The following is a 26,936-nucleotide window of genomic DNA, read 5'->3' as shown; positions in this document are numbered from 1 at the left end:
GTGATGGTCATGGTTGAATCAGGATATGTCAGGCCATGAATTTGCAGATTGTGCTGAAGTACAATTCTGCTCCTATAAATGTCCCGTAGTGCCTCTTGGATGCCCAGTCTTGAGTTTCTCAATCTGTTTAATATCTGTCCCATTTAGCATGGTGACACCGCACAACTCAACATGGAGGGTATTCTTGATGTGAAGGCAGGACTTCATCTCCACAAGGATTATGCAGTGGTCACTCTCACTGATACTGTAATAGACAGCTGCATCTGCAGCTAGCAGATTGGTAAGGATGAGGTCAAGCATGTTTTTCTCTGTTATTGGTTCCTTCATCACCTGCTGCAGACCTAGTCTAGCAGCTGTGTCCTTTAGGACCTGACCAGTTTGATCAGTAGTGTTGCTGCCAAGTCACTCTTGGTGGTGGACATTGAAATCCCCCAGCCAGAGTACATTTTGTTCCCTTGCCACCCTTGGTGTTTCCTCCAAATGTTGCTCAACTTGGAGAAGTACTGATTCATCAGCTGAATGAGGAAGGTGGGTAGTAATCAGCAGGAAATTTCCTTGCCTATATTTAACCTGAAGTGCTGAGACTTCATGGAGTCTGGAGTGAATGTTGAGGACTCCCAGGGCAACTCCCTCTCAACTGTATAAAACGATGCCACCACCTCTGCTGGGTCTGTTCCGCTGGTGAGACAGGACGTATCCAGGATGGTGATAACTATGTTTGGGACATGCTTGACTATCTGTGAGACAGCTCTCCCAATTTTGGAACTAGGCCAAAATATTAGTTAAGTTGAATTTTGCAGGGTCAGCAGAGCTGTTTCTGCCACTGTCTTTACCGGTACCTAAATTGATGTCGGTTGGTCCGTCTGGTTTCATTTCTTGGTTGTGACTTTGTAGCGATTGATACAACTGAGTGGCTTAGTAGACCATTGGAGTTACAAGTCCATCAGGCCAGGTAAGGATGATAGTTTCCCCCTCTAAAGGAACCAAATAGGTTTTTCCTGACATTTGACAATGGTTTCATTGCCATCATTAGAATTTTAATTCCAGATTTTTTTTTAATGTATTCAAATTTCACCATCTGCAGTGGTGGGATTTGGACCTGAGTCCTAAGACTGAGTTTCTAGAATGATACTTGACTGATAATATGTTTAGGCCATCACTTCCTCTTGTATTTTTTAAAAATTGCAGTGATGGGAAACATGGTTTTCTCATTTCCACCTGCAAGTATTATCAGAAACTTAATTTCTGTTATTCTATTGGAAAAGAATGCAAACACTGGGGGACTTAGTAGCTCCTTTTGGCTCTTCTAGCTGTATTTGCTCACAGCACCTGATTACACAACAGCTGTTCTGGAAGATTAATGTTTCTTTACTTTCTGAAAATCAGTGCTGTTTTCTGACATCGACTCTATGAAATATTGTGGAAGCAGCAAATTAGATCCAGTGTCCTACACCATTCCTCTGTTCTGGTGAATGATATGAGATATGAGGAGGGTTTGGAGAGTAAGTTAAAATCAGTAGAAGTAACTAAAAACATTCACAAGCTAGTTAAAAATTCTGCAAAGTGGAATAGACATTTGCCAATACATGATGTTGATAGATGGATTTTTGTAGTGAGAATGAAATGCATATTTTGCCTTTTAAATGTGTTTCTGCTGATGCCTATAGTGGTTGAGTAAATGGCAGAGAGAAGTGATGTACTCAGCCCTACTGAGATAATGCAAGATAGAAATCACATTTTGTAAAAACTTAAAATATAGCACTGTATGCATTTCCTGAACAAGACAGAGACCAACGTTCAGGGAGGTTTATTGTGGTTGAAGTTCGCTGTAAGCAGTGCAGCAATCCAGAACATCTCTCACAGGTTGCCCTCAAGTCAAATTCTCTCAATTGCTGCACGTGCAAAATAATTTGAAAGGGGCACTAACGCACAAAATATTAGCAGGTACATGGAATGTGGTTTCTTGATTTAAGCACAATTGCATTTCCTCCCCTTCCCCGTTATTCTTCACCTTCCTTCACAACAGTGTCTTATATTTTGTGTTTTCCTTCCCTTTAACCTATAATCTTCATTCTTTTAAAAGCCAAATTTGATATTAATCTAATTGCTCCTTTTGCATTTGCCTTTTCTTCTCTTCATTGCTTTTTCTTTGTGTATTTAAACAGAGTACTTTGATTTCTCAATTTCTAACAAACATGCAAGCATTTTAACTCTTGAAATTGATGACATTGCAAACAGGGTGGCATTGCACAATAATTATATTGATGGAAATGTGAATTATCTCCGGTTAGCCTGAATTATTGAATTGGAAGTTAGCTTTGAATAGCTTTAATTTGAGTTGACTGTGAGCTTGTAACACAAAACAAACATGAAGTTTACTGATTTGAATCTGTACATAACACCAGATTAAAGAGATCATAGATGGTAGAGGTCAGAAATCTAGATTAGATTAGATTACTTACAGTGTGGAAACAGGCCCTTTGGCCCAACAAGTCTACACCAACCCGCCAAAGCGCAACCCACCCATACCCCTACATTTACCCCTTACCTAACACTACGGGCAATTTAGCATGGCCAATTCACTTAACCTGCACATCTTTGGACTGTGGGAGGAAACCGGAGCACCCAGAGGAAACCCACGCAGACACTGGGAGAACGTGCAAACTCCACACAGTCAGTCGCCTGAGTCGGGAATTGAACCCGGGTCTCAGGCGCTGTGAGGCAGCAGTGCTAACCACTGTGCCACCGTGCCACCCATCTAGATCCAGGATGTCTCTGCAGAAGTTTGAGGTGGTTACCTCGGCCCAGCTATCTTCAGCTACTTCATCAATGATTATTCCTCCATCATAAGCTGCTTACCAAGGCTTGTTCGAGAGCAGTTTCCAAACCTATGACATTTACTACTTAGAAAAAGATCAAGGGCAGTAAAAAATGAGGGATAGTCATCTGTAGGTACTATTTCAAGTTGCACAATATCCGACTTGGAAAGGGAATTTCAGCTAAAACTATACAAGGCACTGTATCGACTGTGCATTGAATACGGTTAACAGCTTTGATTCCCTTATCTAAGGAAAGATAGGCTGGTGTTGCAGGGAGTCCAGAGACAGTTCACGAGGCTGATCCTGGATCTGGAGAGACCCTCTTACGAGGAGACGTCAAGTAGACTGGGCTTGTACTCATTGGAGTTTAGAACATGAGAGGTAACTTTTTGAAGTGTACAAAATTCTTGGAGGGCTTGATGGATAAATGCCGAAAGGTTGTTTGCTTCCTTTTGTTAAAGAATCTAGGAGCAGAGGGCATCATCTCAGAGTCAGGGATCACCATTATAGAACATGATAACGTTGAAGTGCCTGTGGCCCGCAAACTGAAAATTCTACACTGACATGAAGCATCAGAAGAATGGATATGCAATCCCTTTACATGTTCATCCCCCATCACCCCTCTTCCTAGAAAAGAGGCCTTAACCATTTCAATCCACCACCACCTGGCCAAGCTTGTCTCACTTTGAACAACTTCTCTTTATCTCCTCTCACTTCCTCCAGATCAAAGGGTAGCCATCAGAACCCCTATGGGTCCCAGTTAAACCTGTCTCTTTGTGTGGTTCAAGGAACATTCCTGTTCCAGTCCTACTCCAGCTCCTCCCCACCACTCTGTTGCATTGATGAGATCATTGGTGCAGCTTCTTCCTCTTGTCCACGATTGGAAAAGTTCATCAGTTACCCACCCTGCTCCCTTCTTCACCTGGATAATCTCTGACTCATCCTTTCCCTTCCGCAACATCTGTTCCTATTTGTGGGGATAGGCTGGCCTCTAATATCAACTATAAATGCACCAACTCCCACAGTAACTTTGACTATACATCCTCACACTGTGCTTAGGATTCTATTCTATTCTCCCAGTTCTTCCACCACCTTCGCATCTGTTCTGATTATTCCAACTTCTCCTAAATAGCTACCTTCTTCCTGAGCTGAGGGTTCCCACCGCTGTGTCCAACTCATCTCCCTCACTTCAGTCCTCACCTCTTATCTTCCCTCTGAGAACAGCAATAGGATCCCGCTCATCCTCATCTATCATCCCACCAGCAGCCACATACAAAGGGTCAGTAACTACTATTTCTGCCACCTCCAGCAGGATGCCAATATCAAATAAATGTTCCCCTCCTCTCTCTTATCCTTTCCACAGGGATCATTTCCTCCAGGACACCCCGATCTACTCCACCACCACTCCCAACACATCCCCACAGCACCTTTCCATGCAATCGCAAAAGGTGAACCGCTGCCTGTTTACCTCCTCCTGACCCAAGACCCAAGACACCCCTTCCAAGTGAAGCAATGATTTACCTGCAATTCACTCAATCTAGTCTTCGGTGTTTGCTGTTCACACTGTGATCTGCTCTACATTGGGTAGACGAAGCACAGACTCAGTGAGTGGCCACAACATGTATGTTCTATGAATGACTGTGAACGTCCAGTTACCTGCCACTTCAACACACTACTATGTTCCCTGGCCAACATATCTCTCTGGGGCTTGCCACAATACTCAGCTCAGGCTGGAAGAATACACCGAGTTTTCCCTGCAACCTTCTGGAGTCCATATTGCAATCAATAATTTTAGGACCTGAGCATCTTCTGTCATGTCTTTACCCCAACCCCCACACACCATGCTTTGTCATCACATGGACTGCTTCCACAAACAACCCATTGTCAGCCAATAATGACCCCCATTAGCCCAAGTCTCCACTCCTTGTCCCTCTGTCCTTTGTCTGTTTTGTTTTTCTCTCTTTAAGTTCCATCTCCACCTATCCTTCCGCCATCTTCAGCCCATAACAACCTTTTCCTAGCAACAATCAATTCTGAAGAAGGGTCACTTGACCTGAGACATTAACTCACTTTATCTCCACAGATGCTGCTTGGCCTACTGAGTTTTTCCCAGCAGTTTGTGGTTTCTGATTTCCAGCATCCGCAGTTTCTTGGGGTTTTTTGGAGGGGAAATCTGAAAATGGGCACAGTCTCAGAAAAGGGTGAACATTTAGGAGACGTTTGTTAATAATGAATTATACACTAGAAATATGTATTGCTATCCAAATTTTGATCCTTTCAGCCCTTTGATGCACCTGACTTCTTCTTTGTGCTTATTTTCACATAAACCCCCATATACAGACAGCATGTTGTAAATGTGAATGATTACAAATTTGATGGTGTTAAAACTTCCAATAAATTTTCTCGTTATATACCGAGATTGAACTGGCACAGTCACTATGCAGTCACTCACTAATTGCTTCTGTGATTGGTGTGACTTCAACAATTAGAAATTGAATGAGAAGATGTGTGCCAATCAAATCCTATTCTTTTAATAGAACATAGATGCATTGCATTGTTCTCAATCCTCCTTAAATTAATTTGATCATTTTAACCAAGCAAATCATCCAATTAAAATTTCACAATCAATTTTCAAATATTCTGTGCACCAACCAAGGAAAATATCGCTGAAGGAAAGTAAACATACACTGGGGGAAAGAAAGTCCCAACAAAATGGATTATATCCAGTGGTCTAAAGTTAAACATGTTGCTGAAGAGCCCTTATGTTTGACAGTTATTTACTTAGACATATATAATGAAGTGTATGCTATGACTGCCAAGTGGCCAAGCTCCCTGCTGGGTACATGTGGTTGGCCACTTGTACATGTGCAGATTATACCAATGACTCTTGATGTTCGTAACTTTAGCCTTGGCAGTGAAACATCAACAGGGTTTTAAGGATTTGCAGCAATTGTAAGGGGATATCCCTGGCCATGAAAACGCAAATTTTGGCTGGCAGCAGGGTTAATATGGAGGAGCTCTGGTCCTGGAAAGGGAGAAACTGTGTCATAGTAGCAATGTGTTAAAAGTGGGATAATGTTCTGGGGACATGGATTTGAATCCCATAGTGAAATTTGAATTCAGTTTTTAAAAAAAAAAGAACTGACCTAATGGCAACCATGTTAATTGTCATAAATAACTATCTGGTTCACTCATCTTCTTTTAGGGAAGAAAATTTGCCACCATTACTTGGTCTGGCCATCATATGACTTCTGATTCACAATGATGTGGTTGACGTTTGAACACCATCTGGGCACTCAAGGATGGACATTAAATAGTGGCCAAGCCAGTAATGCCTATTAGACTTACAGTGTGGAAACAGGCCCTTCGACCCAACAAGTCCACACCGACCCGCCGAAGCACAACCCACCATACCCCTACATATACCCCTTACCTAACACTACGGGCAATTTAGCATGGCCAATTCACCTGACCCGCACATCTTTGGATTGTGGGAGGAAACCGGAGCACCCGGAGGAAACCCACGCAGACACGGGGAGAATGTGCAAACTCCACACAGTCAGTCGTCTGAGGCGGGAACTGAACCCAGGTTCCTGGCGCTGTGAGGCAGCAGTGCTAACCACTGTGCCACCGTGCCGCCCACTTATGTTCTATGTCAGCATAAATACCCATCTGGTTCAGTTTTAAGAGATTGAAGAAAATCACCAAATAGAACATAGAACAATACAGCACAGAACAAGACTCAAAATTTTGCTAAATACTCCAAATGTGGTCTGACCAGAACCTTACACAGTATCAGCAGTACGTCTCTGCCCTTGTATTCCAGTCCTCTTGAAATGACTGCCAACATTGCATTTGCTTTCTTAACTGCCACCTGAGCTTCCATGTTAACCTTAAGAGAATCCTGAACTAGGACTCCTAAGTTCCTTTTTGCTTTAGATTTCCAAAGCCTTTCCCAGTTTAGCAAATACTCTATGCCTCTATTCTTCCTACTAAAGTGCATAACCTCACACTTTTCCTAAGTTGTATCCCATCTGCCACTTCTCTGCTCATTCTTGGTTATGGAGAATCCAAAGGGATTCTACAAATACATTAAGGACAAAAGAGTAACTAGGGAGAAAATAAGCCCTTTGAAGATCAGCAAGACCACGTGTGGAACCACAGGAGATGGGGAGAAACTAAGTGAATATTTTGCATCAGTGTTTACTGTGGAGAGGGATACAGAAGATAGAGAACTTAGGAAAATAAATAGCGACAGCTTGAAAAATGTGCATATTACAGAGGAGGAGGTGTTGAACATCTTAAAGCACAGAAGGGTGGATAAAACCCCAGGACCTGATCAGGTGTACCCTAGAACTCTGTGGGAAGCTAGGAAAGTGATTGTTGGGCCCCTTGCTGAAATATCTGTATTATTGATAGATACAGGTGAAGTGCTGGAAGAATGGCTGTTGGTTAACGTGGTACCACTATTTAAGAAAGGTGGAAACTAAAAGCTAAGGAACTATAGACCAGTGAGCCTTACGTCGGTGGTGGGCAAGGTACTGGAGGGTATCCTGAGGGATAGGATTTAGATGTATTTGAAAAGGCAAGGACTGTTTATGGATAGTCAACATGGCTTTTTGCATGGGAAATCGTGTCTCAAAACTTGATTGAGATTTTTGAAGAAGTGACAAAGAGGATTGATGAAGACCGAGCAGTGGCTGTCATCTAGGTGGACTTCAGTAAGACGTTCGACAAGATTCCACATCGTAGAGTGGTTTGATCACATGGAATACAGGGAAAACTAGCCATTTGGATAAAGAACTGGCTTGAAGGTAAGAAACAAAGGGGTGGTGGAGAGTTGCTTTTCAGACTGGAGACTTGTGACCAGCGGTGTGCCAGAAGGATTGATTCTGGGTTCACTGCTTTTTGTCACTATGATATACACTTATAAACATGATTTGGATATGAACATAGAAGGCTTAGTGCAGGTGACCCTAAAATTGGTATGATGGACAGGCAGAAGATTACCTCAGAGGGCAATGGGACCTAGATCACATGGACCAATGGGCTGAGGGGTGGCAGCCAGAGTTTAATTTAAATAAATGTGAGGTGCTGCATTTTGGAAAGGCAAATTAGACCAGGGCTTAGACACTTAATGGTAAGGTCCTAGGGAGTGATGCCAAACCGTAAGACCTTGGAGTGCAGGTTCATAGTTCCTTGAAAGTGGAGTCGCAGGTAGATAGGATAGTGAAGAAAGTGTTTGATATTCTTGCCTTACTGGTCAGTGTGTTGAGTATAGGATTTGGGAGATCATGTTGAGGCTGTACAGGACATTAGTTAGACCACTTTTGGAATGGTGTATTCAGTTGTGGTCTCCCTGTTATAGAAAGGATGTTGTGAACCTGAAAGGATTCAGAAAAGATTTACAAGGATGGTGCCAGAGTTGGAAGGTTTGAGATATAGAAAGTGGCTGAAGAGGCTGGGGCTATTTTCCCTGGAGCATTGGAGGCCGAGGGGTGACCTTACAGAGGTTTACAAAATCATGAGCGGCATAGATAGGATGAATAGCCAAGATCTTTTCCCTGGAGTGGTGGTTTCCAAAACTAGAGGACATTGGTTTAAGGTGAGGCGAAAGATTTAAAAGGGACATAAGGGGCAACTTTTCATGCAGAGTATGGTGCATGCCAGAGGCGAGTACAATTACAATATTTAAAAGGCATATGAATAGGAAGGCTTTGCAAGGATGTGGATAAAGTCCCTTTTATCCCCCCACGCTGCCTTCTGCCAGGCAGCCATGTCCTCTATCCATGCTCGTACCTTGCCCCTAACATCATGGGCTCTTAACTGATTTGGCAGCCTCCTGTGCAGCACCTTGTCAAAGGCCTTCTGGAAATCCAGTGTTCACTAGCTCTTCTTTGTCTAAATTGCTTATTACGACCTGAAAGAATTCTAATGGATTAATCAGGCATTACCACTCCTTGATGAAGCTGCTTACTCAGTTATTTTTTACCATGCACTTCCAAGTACCCTGCAATCTTATCCTTGATAATGGACTCTGAAATCTTATCAACAACAGAGGTCAGGCTAACTGTCCTATAGTTTCCTGTCTTCTGGAGGACTTTGGTGATTATTTTTTTCTCATCCTCCATTTTTAAAAAATTTTCTTTTTTTAAATGAAAGAATGCCAGATATGTTGACATTGTTCATCAAAGCTGGTTAAACCTCCATATCCTACAAGTGTGTTTTACACTGTACTGAAAAAGGTATTGTAACTTGTATTATAAATGGACTTATTTTTTCCACATTCCTCTGATCTGTGTAACTAGTTCTGAATGGCTCTTTTTCTTCTTCAGTTGGAAAAGAAGCAGGTGACTCCTCCATTTAAACCACAGATCACAGATGACTACGGCCTGGAAAACTTCGACACTCAGTTTACAAGTGAACCTGTGCAGCTTACACCAGATGATGAGTGAGTTTCTCTGTATATTTAAGATTTTCTAACATTACACACTACTGATTGCCTTTTGGGAGCTTTAGAATTGCACATATTTTATTTGAAAGGTTGCATATCATTGTGCCACACACAAAAAATACTATTCCGATTCACAGAATTTTCTCAAATTAGTAAACTATAAATAAAAAATGTACTTTGGGTATAAGTTGTAGAACACAGCTGTTTGATGTGATAACATTCTAAAAATAATCATGGATGATAGGACTTCAGCAGATCGATAAGCTTATAGCTTATCTTCTGCAGTTAATTTCCATAAAAGTCTTTGTGACATGCTTCTTGGAGCATATGGTAATCATTCTTTTTTCAGCTTCTTTACTGCTCATATTACTTATATTACCCCTTCCTAGAAAGATCAACAGTTTAAGTTAACTATTGTATTTTCCAGAACATTACTCAGGTAAAACATTATTTTGATTTTCAATACACATTGGCAGTTGATATTTGGGATTTTAATTGTAACAAATTGAGATTCAAGTCTCTCTAATCTTGGGGAACATAGATATGTCAAAGCAATGCTTTTATTTTAAGATATAATTAAACTAATCTCAATATTTAATTTGAATCTTTAACACTTTGTTCAGGTTTAATATCTTGCTACCTGGTACCTAAATTTTTAGTACTGTAATGCAGCCAGAAAAATATCCTAGTTGCTTCAACTATTGCCATGGATCTGTAACACTAATGGGCCTTCTGGGATCAAACTAGTTGAACAGTTCAGTTATTAGTTAGCCCTCTTGTGTTTTAGTAAAGTGTTGAACCAGAGAAAAAGCACACTGGTCAAAAGAAACAAAGCTGAGGCATGATACTGCTTTGGTGTTAAATATATGCGTGTGTGTGCGCGCGCACTGTTTACTTGTCATTGTTGTGTTGAATTAAATATCTGAAAATTTGTATAATTCTGCTGTCTGCTGCAAAGACCATCTATTTTCACTTCAATAACATCGCCTAAGTCTGTTCCTACCTTGGCTCATCTGCTACTGAAATCTTTATTCATGTTTCTTACTTCCAGACCTAACTATTTCAATGCACTCTTAACCAGCCTTTCATCTTCCACCCTGCATAAGGCTGAGATCTGCAAAGCTCTGCAGCCTGAGTCTTAACTCACACTTAATACAGTCAGGAGTGTGGTGCTGGCAAATGCACAGCAAGTCAGGCAGCATCCGCGGAGCAGAAAAATCAAAGTTTTGGGCAAAAGCCCTTTTTCCTGATTAAGAGCTTTTGCTGAAACATCGATTTTCCTGCTCCTCGGATGCTGCCTGACCAATTGTGCTTTTCCAGCACCATGCTCTCAACTCTAATCTCCAGCATCCGCAGTCCTCACTTTCCACTTAATTCAGTTCAACTATTATCCCTGCTATTTTCTACATGCTGAGAGACAAAAAAAAAATGCAGATGTTGGAATGGCAGGGGACTTCTTTATAGTTGGCATCCTTTGAAGAGACTTTGCAGTGGAACAAACTTGATTAGAGACAAAAAAAAACCGGCAGATGCTCAAATACAAAAAACTGCAGATGCTGGAATTATCCATTTGCTGGCCTGCAGTGACAACCATTAAAGCAATGTTTCATTTTTAAAATTTCCATCCTTGTTTTCAAAAGCATTCATACCTAACATTCTTCAGTCCTTAAGCACTGAAAGATATCTACATTCTTCTAGTTCTAGCCTCCTGCATATTCCCAATTTTAATTCCTTCAACATAGGAAACTTTGTGTTCAGTTAGATTACATTACATTAGATCAGATTACTTAGCGTGGAAATAGGCCCTTCGGCCCAACAAGTCCAGACTGACCCTTTGAAGAGCAACCCACCCAGACCCATTCCCCTACACTTACCTCTTAACCCAACACTACGGGCAATTTAGCTAGGCCAATTCACCTGACCCGCACGTCTTTGGACTGTGGGGGGAAACCGGAGCACCCGGAGGAAACCCATGCAGACACTGGGAGAATGTGCAAACTCCACACAGACTGTTGCCCGAGGCGGGAATTGAACCCGGGTCCCTGGCATTGTGAGGCAGCAGTGCAAACCACAAAGCCACCATGCCGCCCATGAAAGGGTTAATAGTGAGAAGGGTCTAAGCAAACTACTCATGATGTAGATGTTTTGTAGTTTACTGGGTAGGACGGTGGCACAGTGGTTAGCACTGCTGCCTCACAGCGCCTGTAGACCTGGGTTCAATTCCCGACTCAGGTGACTGACTGTGTGGAGTTTGCACGTTCTCCCCGTGTCTGCGTGGGTTTCCTCCGGGTGCTCCGGTTTCCTCCCACAGTCCAAAGATGTGCGGGTCAGGTGAATTGGCCAAGCTAAATTGCCCGTAGTGTTAGGTAAGGGGTAAATGTAGGGGTATGGGTGGGTTGCGCTTCGGCGGGTCGGTGTGGACTTGTTGGGCCGAAGGGCCTGTTTCCACACTGTAAGTCTAATCTAATCTAGTAAGTCTAATCTAGACAGCTTAGAATCTCAAACGGAGTGAGACCTTAATATCATGCCTCTATAACAATGTCTATCATAATATCCCTACTTCTATATTCAAAATTATTTTTGTGACTCATGTAGCAGTGGCACTTCTAGAGATCTTTCTGTGCTTAAGAGTTTTGCAGTCCTTCTCCATTTAAATAATATGCAGCTTTTTTATTCCTCTTGCCAAAGTAGACAAGCTGATATATTCTGTCTGCCAGTTTTTTTTCCCGAAGAGTGTGGTGCTGGAAAAGCACAGCTGTGCAGGCAGCATCCAAGGAGCAGAATTGACGTTTCACGCATAAGATCTCCATCACGAATGAGGCTTATGGCCCAAGGGGGAGAGATAAATGGGAAGGGGTGGGGTTGGGGTGAAGGTAGCTGGGAATACAATAGGTGGATCTAGGTGGGGTGAAGATGATGTAGGTGGGGGTCGGAGTGGAAGGTGAAATGGATAGGTGGGAAGCAAGATAGACAGGTAGGATAGTTCAAGGGGATGGTGGCAAGTTGAAAGGTTGGATCTGGGATAAGGTTGGGGGAGGGGAAATGAGGAAACTGGTGAAATCCACTTTTGGGCAGTGAGGTTGTTTCGTGCACGGGTCCAACAACCCCATTGCCCGGTGACTAAACACTTCAACTACCCCTCCTACGTTGCAAAGGACATGCAAGTCCTGGCCCTCCTCCACCACTAAACCCTAACCACCCAATGCCTGGAAGAAAAGCTCTGGGACCCCCCAATCACACGGAATCAATGTGGATTACACTAGTTTCCTCATATCCCCTTTCCCCACCTTGTCCCAGATCCAACCTTCCAACTCTGCACTGCCCTCATGAACTGTGCTACCAGTCCATCATCCTTACCACCTGTCCACTCCACTCTCCTCTTCGATCTATCACCTTCACCCCCAACTTCATTGACTGCATTCTCAGCTAACTCCCCCCCACCCAGCCCCAAATCCCTCCTATTTATCTCTCGGCCTCCTTGGGCTATAAGCCTCATTCCTGGTGATGGGGTAATGCTCAAAACATCGACTCTCCTGCTCCTCGGATAGAACATGGAACAGTACAGCACAGAACAGGCCGTTCAGACTCTATGTTGTGCCGACCACTGATCCTCATGTATGCACCCTCAAATTTATGTGACCATATACATGTCCAAGAGCCTCAACTGCTGCTGGCAATGCATTCCATGCTCTCACAACTCTGTGTAAAGAACCCACCTCTGACATCTCCTCTATACTTTCCTCCAACCAGCTTAAAACTATGACCCCTCGTGTTAGTGATTTCAGCCCTGGGAAATAGTCTCTGGCTATCGACTCTATCTATGCCTCTCATTATCTTGTATACCTCAATTAGGTCCCCTCTTCTCCTCCTTTTTCCAATGAGAAAAGTCCAAGCTCAGTCAACCTCTCCTCATAAGATAAGCCCTCCAGTCCAGGCAGCATCCTGGTAAACCTCCTCTGAGCACGCTCCAAAGCATCCACATCTTTCTTATAATAGGGCGACAAGAACTGGACGCAGTATTTCAAGTGCGGTCTAACCAAAGTTTTATAGAGCTGCAACAAGATCTTATGACTCTTAAACTCAATACCCCTGTTAATGAAAGCCAAAACACCAGGGTTTCTTAACAACCCTGTCCACTTGAGTGGCCATTTTAAGGGATCTATGTACCTGCACCCCAAGATCCCTCTGTTCCTCCACACTGTCAAGAACCCTATCCTTAATCCTGTACTCATCTTTCAAATTCGACCTTCCAAAATGCATCACCTCGCATTTATCCAGACTGAACTCCATCTGCCACCTCTCAGCCCATCTCTGCATCCTGTCAATGTCCCGCTGCAGCCTACAACAGCCCTCTATACTGTTAACTATACCTCCAACTTTTGTGTCATCTGCAAACTTGCTGACCCATCTTTCAATCCCTTCATCCAAGTTATTAATAAAAATTACAAACAATAGAGGCCCAAGGACAGAGCCCTGTGGGACACCACTCACCACAGACTTCCAGGCAGAATATTTTCCTTCTACTACCACTGGCTGTCTTCTGTTGGCCAGCCAATTCTGTATTCAGACAGCTACGTTCCCCTGAATCCCATTCCTCCTGACCTTCTGAATGAGCCTACCATGGGGAACCTTATCAAATGCCTTGCTGAAGTCCATATACACCACATCCACAGCTCGACCCTCATCAACATTTCTAGTCACGTCCTCAAAGAACTCGATAAGGTTTGTGAGGCATGACCTGCCCCTCACAAAGCCATGTTGACTGCATTTAATCAAGCTATGCTCTTCCAGATGGTCATAAATCCTATCCCTCAGAATCCTTTCTAACACCTTGCAGACGACAGACATGAGACTTACTGGTCTGTAATTGCCGGGGATTTCCCTATTTCCTTTCTTGAAGAGAGGAATTACATTTGCCTCTCTCCAGTCCTCAGGTATGACTCCAATGGAGAGCGAAGATGAAAAGATCTTCGCAAGTGGCAAAGCAATTGCATTTCTCGTTTCCCAAAGCAGCTGAGGACAAATCTGGTCTGGGCCTGGTGACTTGTCAATCTTAATATTTGACAAAATTTTCAGCACATCAGCTTCCTCTATCTCTATCCATTTCAGCATGCACACCTGCTCTTCAAAGGTTTCATTCACTACAAAGTGTGTTTCTTTCATAAAGACAGAAGCAAAAAACTCATTTAGGGCTTCCCCTACCTCCTCAGACTCCACACACAAATTCCCTATGCTTATCCCTGATCGGCCCTACTCTTTCTTTGACCATTCTCTTATTCCTCACATAAGTGTAAAATGTCTTTGTGTTCTCCCTAATCCGTTCTGCCAAGCCTTTCTTGTGCCCCCTCCTGGCTCTCCTCAGACCATTTTTAAACTCCTTCCTCACCTGCCTGTAATCCTGTAGAGCTGAGCTTGGCCCTAGCTTCCTCCACCTTATGTAAGCTACCTTTTTCCTTTTGACGATAAGCTCCAACGCTCTCGTCATCCAAGGTTCCTTTATCTTACCACTTCTTGCCTGTCTCAGAGGGACATATTTATTCATCACCTGCAACAACTGTTCCTTAAACAGTCTCCACATGTTTATAGTGCCTTAACATGGAACAATTGCTTCCAATCCATGCTTCCTAACTCATGTCTAATCGCATCATAGTTTCCTCTTCCCCAATTAAATATCCTCCCATTTTGCCTAATCCTCTCCTTCTCAGGATGCTGCCTGACTGGCTGTACTTTTCCAGCACCACACTCTTCAACTCTGATCTCCAGCATCCGCAGTCCTTTCTCCTGCTAGTTTTTATTGCCAATTCAGCTAAACTATCTTATATCTCTTCGCATACTTCTTATATCCTCCTGACAACATCAACAAATTAAACAACCATACATTCAATTCCTTCGAAGTTATGGATATAAATTGTAAATAATTGAGGCCCCCAACATTGATCCCTGTGGCACACCACATGGCACATCTTGCCCACTAGAAAATTATCCATTTATGCTCACCGTCTGCTTTCCACTAGCCAACTAATCCTCTAACTGGGCTAAATATATTACCTGCTACATTGACTTCTTATTTTACATGTTAACCTTTTGATGTGGAACTTTGATTTCCAAAAGGTAATTGACAAAGGTAGTTTACCTTTATCTATGTTGCTTGTTGCTTCACAAAGAGCTTTACTAAATTAGTCAAACATGATTTCCCTTTCTCAAAACAGTATTAGCTCTGCCTAATTGCATTAAGATGTCCCAAGAATCCAGCTACAAAATCTACAGTAATAGATTCTAGTATTTTCTAAAACAAATATTAGGCTCATTAGCCTGTAGTTTTCTACTTTATCTCCTCTTGATTAATAGAGTGATGTTTGCTATATACCAGTTTCTTGAGACTTTGGAAAATTTGGGTCCTATCCTCTAAGAGAATGGGGTCACCCTGAAGCGATAAATGGCTTTATTTTAAATCTCATTGTTCTAATAGAGCAAACGTGTAATCTGCAGTTGCTCATCGCAAATTTAACATTTCCAAGTGTGAAATGAGTTTTTCCAATTGGAAAGTTTCACATTAGCATACTTGATTAGAAATCCAGTAATTATTGTTAACATTTAATCAACCTCCCGCACTGAGTGTTCCGTTTAAAAGGCATAGCCTGAGAACTGGTTTGGATAAATTGCTGATCCCATGGTATAAAGAAGCTGAAGATGGTGATTAAACATGCTCAAGTGAAATTTTTTTGGTTTACAAAAATACTGATTCAGCAATTTATTCAGAGTAGCTGGAGAATTCAGATCTATAAAGTCCCAGTTTTGTTGCCCTGCAAACCACACTAACTGAACCCCACACAGAAGATAGCCAATAGTTGGCTTCGGCACCCCTCCATTATGAAAGGGAAAATGAGCCAGAGTTCCCATTCCTGTTCATTATCTAGTTTTGTCAAGAAAATTATGTAAAAGATAGTGGACTACTTCATGAAGATTAAAGCCAAGACCAAAGAATGCCAAGCTTGATTTTCAAACTTCGATTAGCTCAGTGATTATCTGCTTAATTGCATCAACAGCACAGATTAGGGAGCAAATAATTGTTCATGTTGTCACTCAAACGTTAAGTCTCATTTTTGAACAAGCATTTTTAAAATTCTGATTGCCTAGCCTCACCCAATAATAATGGCCAATTCAGCAAGTTAATGGGGACTGCAACCCAGTGCAGTCATGCCCAGCAAATTAATGGTGACTGCCAATAACTGCAGGACAGTGTCTCCCATCAAGCTAATAGACTGCCAGTAGCTTTGGGACCATACTCCAGCAAGAGTCAGAGAAGGAAAGATATTCATTCATTATGCTAATAGTTGGAAAAACATTACCTTTTGTGGATGATGATGATTGAAAAATCGACAATTTAAAGGAAGTGCCACATATAATTTCAGAAATAAAAACTCTCAAAACACTTACTGCTTTATCAGCTCAAATGGAATTCTTCCAACTTATGCTTCACAAAATCCTTGTTTGCACTTTCCTGAGCCCACTAAAAATGCTAAAGTCATCAAAATAACTAAACAAAAAGCACACAATCAGCACAACGTGAACAAGGTCTTTACTCAGATTTTTAGATGCTGTTGCCAAAAAAGTTTTGATAATAGCACAATTAAATGTGTGTCGTCTATATTTTCATTCCATCTATCTGCTTTGCTCCCCCACACAGGGAATATCATTTAATGTTAAATTGCAAGACCCAATCCTGGATCCAATCTTCAGCTGGAAAATGTTCAGTATGCTGACTCCCTCACTGTTAATGTATCTGCTCTTTCAGGGAGGGGTCAGACTAGCTCCAAGATACAGCTGTCAGATTTAGTGGATGTGTTAATCTGATACCTGAGCCTAACTAGCTCAATAGTTTTTCAAGATAGAATTTGTGATTGACAAAACTGCTTTGGTGCATTATTGAAAGATCCAAATAATCTTGAGAATTAATGCCCTTGGTGGTACATGTTAGACAAACAACAAAAATATTATCCGAGTCTGCCACATGGTTCTTCATGAAAATGCAGTGTTTCCCTTAGTGTACTGATTGGCTTGATGTATCAAACAGCATATGACCTCTACTGTAAATGCCTTGTGCAGTCTGTGGGAACCATTAAAATACATGTTGTGAAATTGGTGAAGCTGAAAAGGTGCGAATCTTCAGAGCTGTTATGAGAATCAGCAAGGAAAAGGGTTTTTACAAATCTGCAACTTTGAGTCAGAATGGTTGTGCAGATTCCACTCATTGCTGCAAAGGAAATGAAAGATCATTTGACAAAACTGGAATTTCTTCCACTCGGTGGCAAGACTATAAACATAGCAACATAATGAAAATTGAGTATCTTGAAATACCACTATCGGAGCTAGAGGGAATAAAAGTATGCTCCAAATGATTGCAGCTTTGATTTCACTCACAAGCAGAGAATCCATACTGGCGAGTTTCTGAAGCCCTTGAAGATTTGCACTTTCAACTCCATATTGATTTTTATAATGAACAGCATTTGTTTAGCTTTCCAGCTCGAGGAGAGGGAAACCGTTGGTCAATGTATGACTGTACTGATGCCTACAGCTCTATTGATCCTAAGAGTTCAAACAACTGGAAAATTATTTCAGGGATAATATTGTCACAGACCACGTGAGCACAATCTGCTGAGAGAGAAGAAACCTACTGTTAAGAATGTAGTCCAAATGTACAGAAGATTTGAGATGATAGGAAAAGGGTGATGATTTGGTGGATGCAAAAGAGTGACAAAGAAATTTTTTTAAGTCACATTAGCAAAGACTGCAAGTATGGTAGCTGACATCCATTTGGGTAACAAAGGGAACCCAGATAATATCTTCATGTCACTCTCATAAGGACTCACTGGTGATTTAGTTTAGGAGCTGCAAAATTACCTGTTTAATAAAATCATTCATAAGTACCTGCGGAAATGTTTAACTTGTTTGAATAAATATTTCCAGATATGCTATGATGCGTCTCTGGAGCAGAAGAGACGTAAATTCAAGTCTTCAGGCCCAGAGGTAGGGACATTACCACTGTGCCACAAGAGGCCCAGAAATTGAGCAGTTTGGGGACAATGCTTGGTCCTTTAGAAGAAACAAACCCAAAAGGGCAAATATATAGCTCTTCAGTTTTCCTTGCCCTTTTTACTTTTCCCAAGGTGAACTTTATCACATTTGGCCTGACCTATAGCAAATATAGTTCTTTTGGATGCAAATAGTAAAATATTTATTTCTCTACCACTGTTATTTCTCATAACTCTCCCAGAATTTTCATTAAGTATAATATACATTTATCTGGATTAGTATACTGAAACTAAAAGCTTATTCAATTCCACAAGAGGGTTAATGAAAAGCTTCACCACCACCAAAAATGTTCTTTATGATTTTTAGTCATGGCTTTGCTATAGAAGTTGTACACATCAAAAAACAACTCAGATTGCTTCTCTGTTTAATGATATACAGGAAGCAGATTGACCTTTACTTCACAGATATCCTCACTTGGCTGATGAACAAAGCACTAACCACATTCACTTCTAAGATGCCTGCTCAAGTTGAATTGAACCACTTGTCCTTGTCCTGAATAGAGAGAGAGATATTTTTGGAAAAAAGTCTGAAATTGCTTCCAGCATTCCTTATTGACTAGTCAATCCTCTGACAAATATTTTTTGATTAAAAAGTCAAGTTTCCCCACTAAGTATGCTAATATATTGAGTTAACGTATGTTATTTGGTATCTGATTTAGGACAGAAAAAGAAATGCATTCCAACTACAGCGCTATTTACCCTCTTGGCAATTTAATACGAAGGTCAAACATGTCACATTACCAATGTATGGCCCAAACATTCTGAAATAGTTTGTCATCTTTTGACATGGATAAAATTCCTCGATTCAAAATGACACCAAGAAAGCAGAGATGTGAATAAAATCATTTTAACCCAACCTCTTGTTTACCAAGACTTGTGGTTCTGGTAGTAATCTCCTTTCTCCTATATACATGTAATGTTAAATTCTGAGTAACGCTGATAGCTATTTAACCAGAAGGCAGAATAGTGATCACATTTATCTGTTCAGCATAAAGTGAAAAGTTTTTTATTGATTAGAAAGCTGGTAACAAAGCTGAAATTTAAAATAATGATAAAAAGAATGAAAGAACAGATTAGAAAAACTTTTATAGACCTTTATTGAATGAGAATGTGTTATTTTTAAAAGGGGCTTTTTAAAATTTGACAAAATGAGTATGGTAAAGAAAGTAACCAGGATGTTGGAATTAGTTTAAGGTGAGTTATGTGAAGAAAATTACCAGCACAGATGGTGAAAGTGCCTGTTCAAGTGGCAAAATATTCAATGAAACACTTTCTCTTATTTGACATCACACAGAGGACATTGTATAGATGTGTTGTTCCAAAACGTAATGCTTTCAAAACTAAAATCTTTGTTAGATGATGTTCTGATGATTATTAATGCCAATGTAACTGGAGTCTTGGAGCTGATTGAAAACAGCCTGGCATAACCTTCCCTCCCTGCATCCTTGGCATCTTGTCTTTATTCGGTGGGCGTCTCTAAACAGCTCAGCCAAAACTGAGATTTTGTGGAAGAACAGGCACACATTCAAGGGATAAAAGGTTGTTTAGCTACCTATTGATCAACAACTTGGTATAATGTGTCGTCAATATACAGTAGACCACAATGCGGACTTGCTAACTTTGACCTGATATCATAATGTGGTGTATCCAGCACATAAGACTTGTTGGAACAAATTAAACTGATATAGAACAAAATATAATGTGTGGCTTTATCTTCCACCACCCATCCAGTTTCATTCATTTAAAAAAAAACACTGGTCCAGATTATTGCTCTCAAGTCAGGAAATGCACCACTCCGACCCAGTGTGTTATATCAGGTACAATTTGTCAGATGGAGGAGAAAGTGAGGACAGCACATGCTGGAGATCAGAGTCAAAAAGTGTGATGCTGGAAAAGCAGAGCAGGTCGGGAAGCAACCAAGGAGCAGGAGATCTACATTTCAGCCATAAGCCCTTCAAAGATTTTGCTTTTGAAAGCATTGCATTTTAGAACAACTCATCTATAAAATGTCTTCTGTGTGATTTAAAATAAGAGAAAGCAGTTTCATAGAATATTTTGCCACATGAACAGGCATTTTCACCTTCGGTGTTGGTAATTTTCTTTGCATAACTCACCGCCACACTTTTCGAAAATTTGTCAGATCCAATGTTTACTTTTTGGAGGTTGGAGTGTGGGAATAAAAGGCAAGATCTGCCATCTGTGCAGATTAGAAGTGGCCACAGGACTGCCAAATGCTGGGGCGGACTATTTAAGGGCCTATTTCAGTTTTTTGGGATTTCGTTTGAGTGTTTTCCATCAAATCTCGGCCTTTTAGCCTTCACAATCCATCATCTTTGCCGTTTAAGCCTGACATGAGGAATTTCTTCTCTAAGGGTTGTGAGACTTTGAAAGTGCTTACCACAGAGAGCTGTGGGACATAGTCCTTGAGTATATTTAAGGCTGAGAAAGATAGATTCTTGATCCTGAAAAGGAATCAAGGGTTATGAGGGAAAGTAGGATGGTGGATGATCCTACCGAATGACAGACCATGCTCGAGGGCCAAACAGACTGCTCCTGTTCCTATTTCTTATAGTCTTGTGACACCAAGCTTGGGTTTTAACAACCTAGAAAAAGTTTTGAGGGGAAGAGAGGATTACTGGAGTTAAGCTTTATTATTCTGCAAAATGTTTCTGTGGAAAGAAAACTGGTTGTTAATGGAATCCAGTATGCTCCTTATGCTTCAATCTAAATCTACTGCATGAAGGTTAAAGTTCATGAACTTTCTTATCCAATGCCCCTTCAAATTCTAAAATGGTATGTAGTTTCAGCACCAAAGATTAAAAGGTAGATTTTTCATTTCAGGTAAGGTTTGGGAGAAGATTTGTAGCTCGGGTGCTCATTGTTGTGGTTCTGTTCGCCGAGCTGTGAGTTTTTGTTGCAAACATTTCATCCCCTTTCTAGGTGACATCCTCAGTGCTTGGGAGCCTCCTGTGAAGCGCTTCTGTCATGTTTTCTTCAGCATTTATAGTGGCTTGTCTCTGCCGCATCCAGTTGTCAGTTGCTGTCTGCTATATTGGGTCCAGGTCGATGTGTTTGTTGATAGAATCTGTAAGGGTTTTCTTTCAGCACTCCTAGCTTCAGAATATACTGATCGATAATTCCCATATTTGCAGCCAGGTCACACCCAGTTTTTTTTTTATTTAACCTGTTTTTCTAAAACTCCTATTCAGAGATATTATTGTCCACCTTTGAAGCAGGTGGGACTTGAACCTAGGCCTCCAAGTTCAGGGGTAGGAAGACTGCCACTGTGTCACAAGAGGGCCTGAGTTCTCACCCTTTTTTTTTAAAACCTATTTTTCTCATCAACCTGTTTAGATATATTTTTACACACCCCTGGAGGAGGTAGGATTTGAACCCAGGCCTCCTGGCCTGGGGTAGGGACACTACCACAGTGTTACAAGAAGACCCAGTCCTCACTCGGTTAATTTTCTTCTTTAGAATTCTGCTTACTTATTATTTTCCTCCATGGGTTTATAATGAGACCAAAAAATGAAGACATTGCTGTGAGTAAAGTTTATTATTATATATATTCTTCCAAACCTTTTCTATTTGTATGCTTATCCAAATGTCTTTTAAACATTGTAATTGTAACCACATCCACCATTTCCTCTGGAAGTTCACTCTACACATGAACCAGTCTCTGTGTAGAAGATTTACCCCCACGTCGTTTTTAAATCTCTCCTCTCATCTTAAAAATGTAGCCCCCTTGTTTTGAAATCCCCCATCCTAGGGAAAAGACACCTACCATTAACTCTATCTGTACCTCGCATTATTTTGTAAGCTTCTCTGAGGTCACCTCTCAACATCCTGTGCTCCAGTGAGAAAAGTCCCAGCCCTTCTCTATAGCTCAATCCTTCCATACCTGTCATTATCCAAGTAAATCTCTTCTAAACTGCCTCTAGCTAAATAATATCCTTCCTCTCACTGGGCAACTAGAACTGGACACAGAATTCCAGAAGAGGCCTCACCAATGTCCTGTACTACCTCAACATGACTTACCTACTCCTATACTCAAAGGACTGAGCAATGGTGGCAAGCGTGCCAAATGCCTTTTTAACCACCTTTTATATGTGATGCCAACTTCAAAGAATTATGTACCTGAATCCCTAGATCCCTGTGTTCTACAACAGTATCCAAGACCCTAACATTAATTGTATACGCTCTGTTCTTGTTTGTTGTATAGTTTGTTCCGCTATAAAGCGCATTTCTTTAACACAAATACGCTACAACGCAATTGCTGAATTGGGGTCACTTTTTCTAAAGTGCAAACTTTTAAAACATGTGTTGACTGTAACATAACTACATTGCCAACACTTTAAGCAGTGCTTCAAAAGTGCGTTTTTCCTATAATGCGGAGTTGCACAAGAACCCAACCATCACATTATAGAAAACCCACTAAAATGTAATACCTCTCGTTTATCGAGATTGAATTCCATCTGCCATTTTTCAGCCCATTGATCCACTTCATCAAGATCCCTTTGTAATCTTAGAAAACCTTCTTCACTGTCTACTATGCCACTAATTTTGGTGTCGTTCGCAAACTTACTAACCATGCCTTCTATATTCTCATCCCAATCATTATTATAAATGACAAACAAAAAGAGAACTCCGAACCAATCACTGTGGAACACCACTGGTGACAGGCCTCCAGTCTGAAAAGCAACCCTCCACCACCACACTTCACCCTGAAACCCACGTGACCTAACTCTACTAGTTAGTCTACCATGAAGAATTTTATCAAAGGCTTTACTTAAGTCCAAGTAAACAACATCTACTGCTCTGCCCTCATCAATCTTTTTGGTAACTTTCTCAAACTCGATCAAGTTTGTGAGACACTATTTTCAATGCACAAAACTATGCTGACTATCCCTAATAAATTTCTGCCTCTCTAAATGTCCATAAATCCTATTTTTTAAAATCGCCAACAATTTATTCACAACTGAAGTCAGACTCACATGTCTATAATTCCTTAGTTTCTCCTCACAACCTTTCTGAAACAAAGGTCCATCATTAGCCACCCTCCAGTCATCAGGCACCTCACCTTTATAGATGATATAAACATTTCTGCAAAGGGTCTTGCAATTTTGTCCCTTCCCGTAGCATTCTGGGATGCATTAGATCAGGTCCCAGAAGTTTATCCACCTTTATATTCTCTAAGACCTCCCAAATTTCCTCTTCAGTAATATGAACTGTTTTTAAAACATCAAAATTTATTTCTCTGCATTCTCTAGCCTCCATTTTCTCCACAGAAAAAGCTGACATGAAATATTCATTTAGTGTCTCTTCCATCTCCTAGAGTTCAATGCAAAGACAATCTCCTTGTGTATTTTAATATATATTATTTTCTCCACTACCAAGAAAACACCTGTGTGGCCAATCGATAGTTCTCACCCAATTATCCCTTAATTAATATAACCTGTTCCCAAATTTAACTTCGTCTCACATCACTGGCTGACCCTGGTAGATTATTAGATTCTATTTTATTTTCTAAATGAATGAGCAGACAATAATGAAAAACAAACAAAGCAAAAGATGCAAAATGGCAACGTTTTTGTGTTTTTTAGTGTACATTCAATTCGGACATTTCTTCAGTTTCCATCTCTTTTAAAAGTACAATATCAGTCCCTAGTTTTTAATCATTTGTGCGGTTTGTTAAATATGTTATCACTTAGTGACTTCTTATTGATGCAGAACTCGATAGTTGTTGTTGCTAAATCCCTTTTTAGAATTTATTCGAATGTTTTCACAGAAAAATATCATATCCTAGTGTTTCAACTAGAATAAGAACTTCTGCTAAGGTACTTTTTAACGACGACTCTGATTTTTATAGCTTCTCAAACTGAAGGGCAAACCTACCTACCTCCCTCCCCAAAAGAAAACGTTACAAACTTCCTTGCGCATGAGAACCCATCACAGAGATATACATAAGAAGCATCACTAAAAACAATGTTTCATTTCCTGTCATCTCCCAATGAAGGAAATTGCAAATTTTACTTTTTCTCATGTTTTGATCACCCAAGTCAGTTTAGGATTTTTAACAAGTATACTCCACTTTAACACCTGAAAACTAGCATCTGGCTTCGTTTCCATGTGTAGGCATTCCAACTGTTCCATTAGACTTTGCTGTTCCTCCATTTCACTATTGGAAGCTGCTGTCTTTTTGTGAGGCCTTATTTTGATTAACTGCAATGGAGCCAATAGTTTCTAAATTAGATCATTGATACAAAATGACACTCAATCCATTTTGCCTGATTTCTAATTCAATGTAATTTGTAAGTCCCAGTAGCTGAATTCCATTTTTGAATTCTGCTTTGACCACCACTTATGTTAAGGTTTATAAATTCACTGCTCTAATCCGACAAAAACTCATTTACATGCATTATGAAGATACCTGAAAACTGCCTGATGCTAATAAAACATGCCAGGATTTGCTTTAAACCGGAAACTGGTTTTAACAAGACTGACCTTACCTAGACCTTACCAAACAGCACAACATAACTTAGGCTTCATTACTCTTCCAACTATCCATTATATCTGGTGGCCCTTTTGGAGAGCAAAGAAACCCTTCCCTTTTTAGGTAATCTCCCTGTAAAAATGCACCTTTAATATCCATTGATCTACATTCCTAAATATTTATTGCAAACATCAACAAGAACTTTTGATAGTTGCATTATGTGAATCCACCTTTATATCGTGATCCCCTCAGTTTTTCTTCAAAGCCTCATGCCACTCCTTTATGAGACACTTTTCCATCCACGTTCATCTAGTTGATAGGGGACATGTAGCCCTATCTGGCAACGTTCAACAATGCAGATTATAAAATAAGAGAAAAGCAGAATTAAGCCATTAGATCATGGCCAATTTGTTTTTCAACCCCAGTCTCCTGCCACCTTCCCAAAACCCTTGATCCCCTTACTAGTCAAGTCTAGCTGTGTGTCTTAAATACGCTGAGTGACTTGGCCTCCACAGCCCTCTGTGGCAATGAATTCCACAAGTTAACAATCCAATTTAAGAAATCTCTTCTCATCCTAGTTCTAAAGGATTGTCCCCCTTCACTGAGTTTGTGCACACAGATCCTAGACTCTCCTGTTAATAGAAATATATTTTCCATTCTATCCAGGTTTCTCAGTATTCTGTAAGTTTCAATCAGATCCTTCCTCATCCTTATAAACACCATCAAGTACAGACCTCACCCATTCCTTATATGACAAACTCTTAATCCCCTGGATAATTCTTGTAAATCTCCTCATGACCCCATCCAAGGCCAGCATATCCTTCCTCCAATACAGTACCCAAAACCGCTGACAATATTCCAAATGCTGTTTAACCTAAGCCTTATACAGCCTCAATAGTACACCTCTGCCCTTGCATTCTCGCTGTCTTGAAATGAATGCTAACATTGCATTTGCCTTCCTAACTAACCTTAAGAGAATCTGAACCAGGACACTCTCGTCCCTTTGTGCTTCAGATTTCTGAAGCCTTTTCCCATTTAAAAAATAGTCTACACCTCTTCATAGCTGAAAATGTGTTGCTGGAAAAGCGCAGCAGGTCAGGCAGCATCCAAGGAACAGGAAATTTGACTTTTCGGGCATAAGCCCTTCTTCAGGAATGAGGAAAGTGTGTCCAGCAGGCTAAGATAAAAGGTAGGGAGGAGGGACTTGGGGGAGGGGCGATGGAGATGTGATAGGTGGAAGAAGGTCAAGGTGAGGGTGATAGGCCGGAGTGGGGTGGGGGCGGAGAGGTCAGGAAGAAGATTGCAGGTTAGGAAGGCAGTGCTGAGTTAGAGGGATTTGACTGAGACAAGGTGGGGGGAGGGGAAATGAGGAAACTGGAGAAATCTGAATTCATCCCTTGTGGTTGGAGGGTTCCTAGGCGGAAGATGAGACACTCTTCCTCCAACCGTCGTGTTGTTATGGTCTGGCGATGGAGGATCCAAGGACCTGCATCTCCTTGGTGGAGTGGGAGGGGGAGTTAGTGTTGAGCCACAAGGTGGTTGGGTTGGTTGGTCCGGGTGTCCCAGAGGTGTTCTCTGAAATGTTCCGCAAGTAGACGGCCTGCCTCCCCAATATAGAGGAGGCCACATCGGGTGCAGCGGATGCAATAGATGATGTGTGTGGAGGTGCAGGTGAATTTGTGGCGGATGTGGAAGGATCCCTTGGGGCCTAGGAGAGAAGTAAGGGAGGAGGTGTGGGCGCAAGTTTTGCATTTCTTGCGGTTGCAGGGGAAGGTGCCGGGAGTGGAGGTTGGGTTGGTGGGGGGTGTGGACCTGACGAGGGAGTCACGGAGGGAGTGGTCCTTTCGGAACGCTGATAGGGGAGGGGAGGGAAATATATCCCTAGTGGTGGGGTCTGTTTGGAGGTGGCGGAAATGACGGTGGATGATATACTGTATATGGAGGTTGGTGGGGTGGTAGGTGAGAACCAGTGGGGTTCTGTCCTGGTGGCAGTTGGAGGGGCGGGGCTCAAGTGCAGAGGAGCGGGAAGTGGAGGAGATGCGGTGGAGGGCATCATCGATCACGTCTGGGGGGAATCT

General features: G+C 41.4%; 1 protein-coding gene across 1 annotated transcript in view; it reads left to right on the top strand.

The window, feature by feature from the left end:
- prkcz (protein kinase C, zeta) overlaps positions 1-26,936 on the top strand; it is a 410,310-nt gene that overhangs the window by 361,139 nt on the left and 22,235 nt on the right. The window contains exon 17 of the mRNA XM_060852456.1: positions 9,155-9,270. Coding sequence (XP_060708439.1) covers positions 9,155-9,270 — 116 coding nt within the window. The remainder of the gene's footprint in view (positions 1-9,154; positions 9,271-26,936) is intronic.

The sequence above is a fragment of the Hemiscyllium ocellatum genome, chromosome 37 (assembly GCF_020745735.1).
Source record: "Hemiscyllium ocellatum isolate sHemOce1 chromosome 37, sHemOce1.pat.X.cur, whole genome shotgun sequence".
Taxonomy (NCBI): domain Eukaryota; kingdom Metazoa; phylum Chordata; class Chondrichthyes; order Orectolobiformes; family Hemiscylliidae; genus Hemiscyllium; species Hemiscyllium ocellatum.
This window is presented reverse-complemented; position numbering and strand designations above follow the sequence as displayed.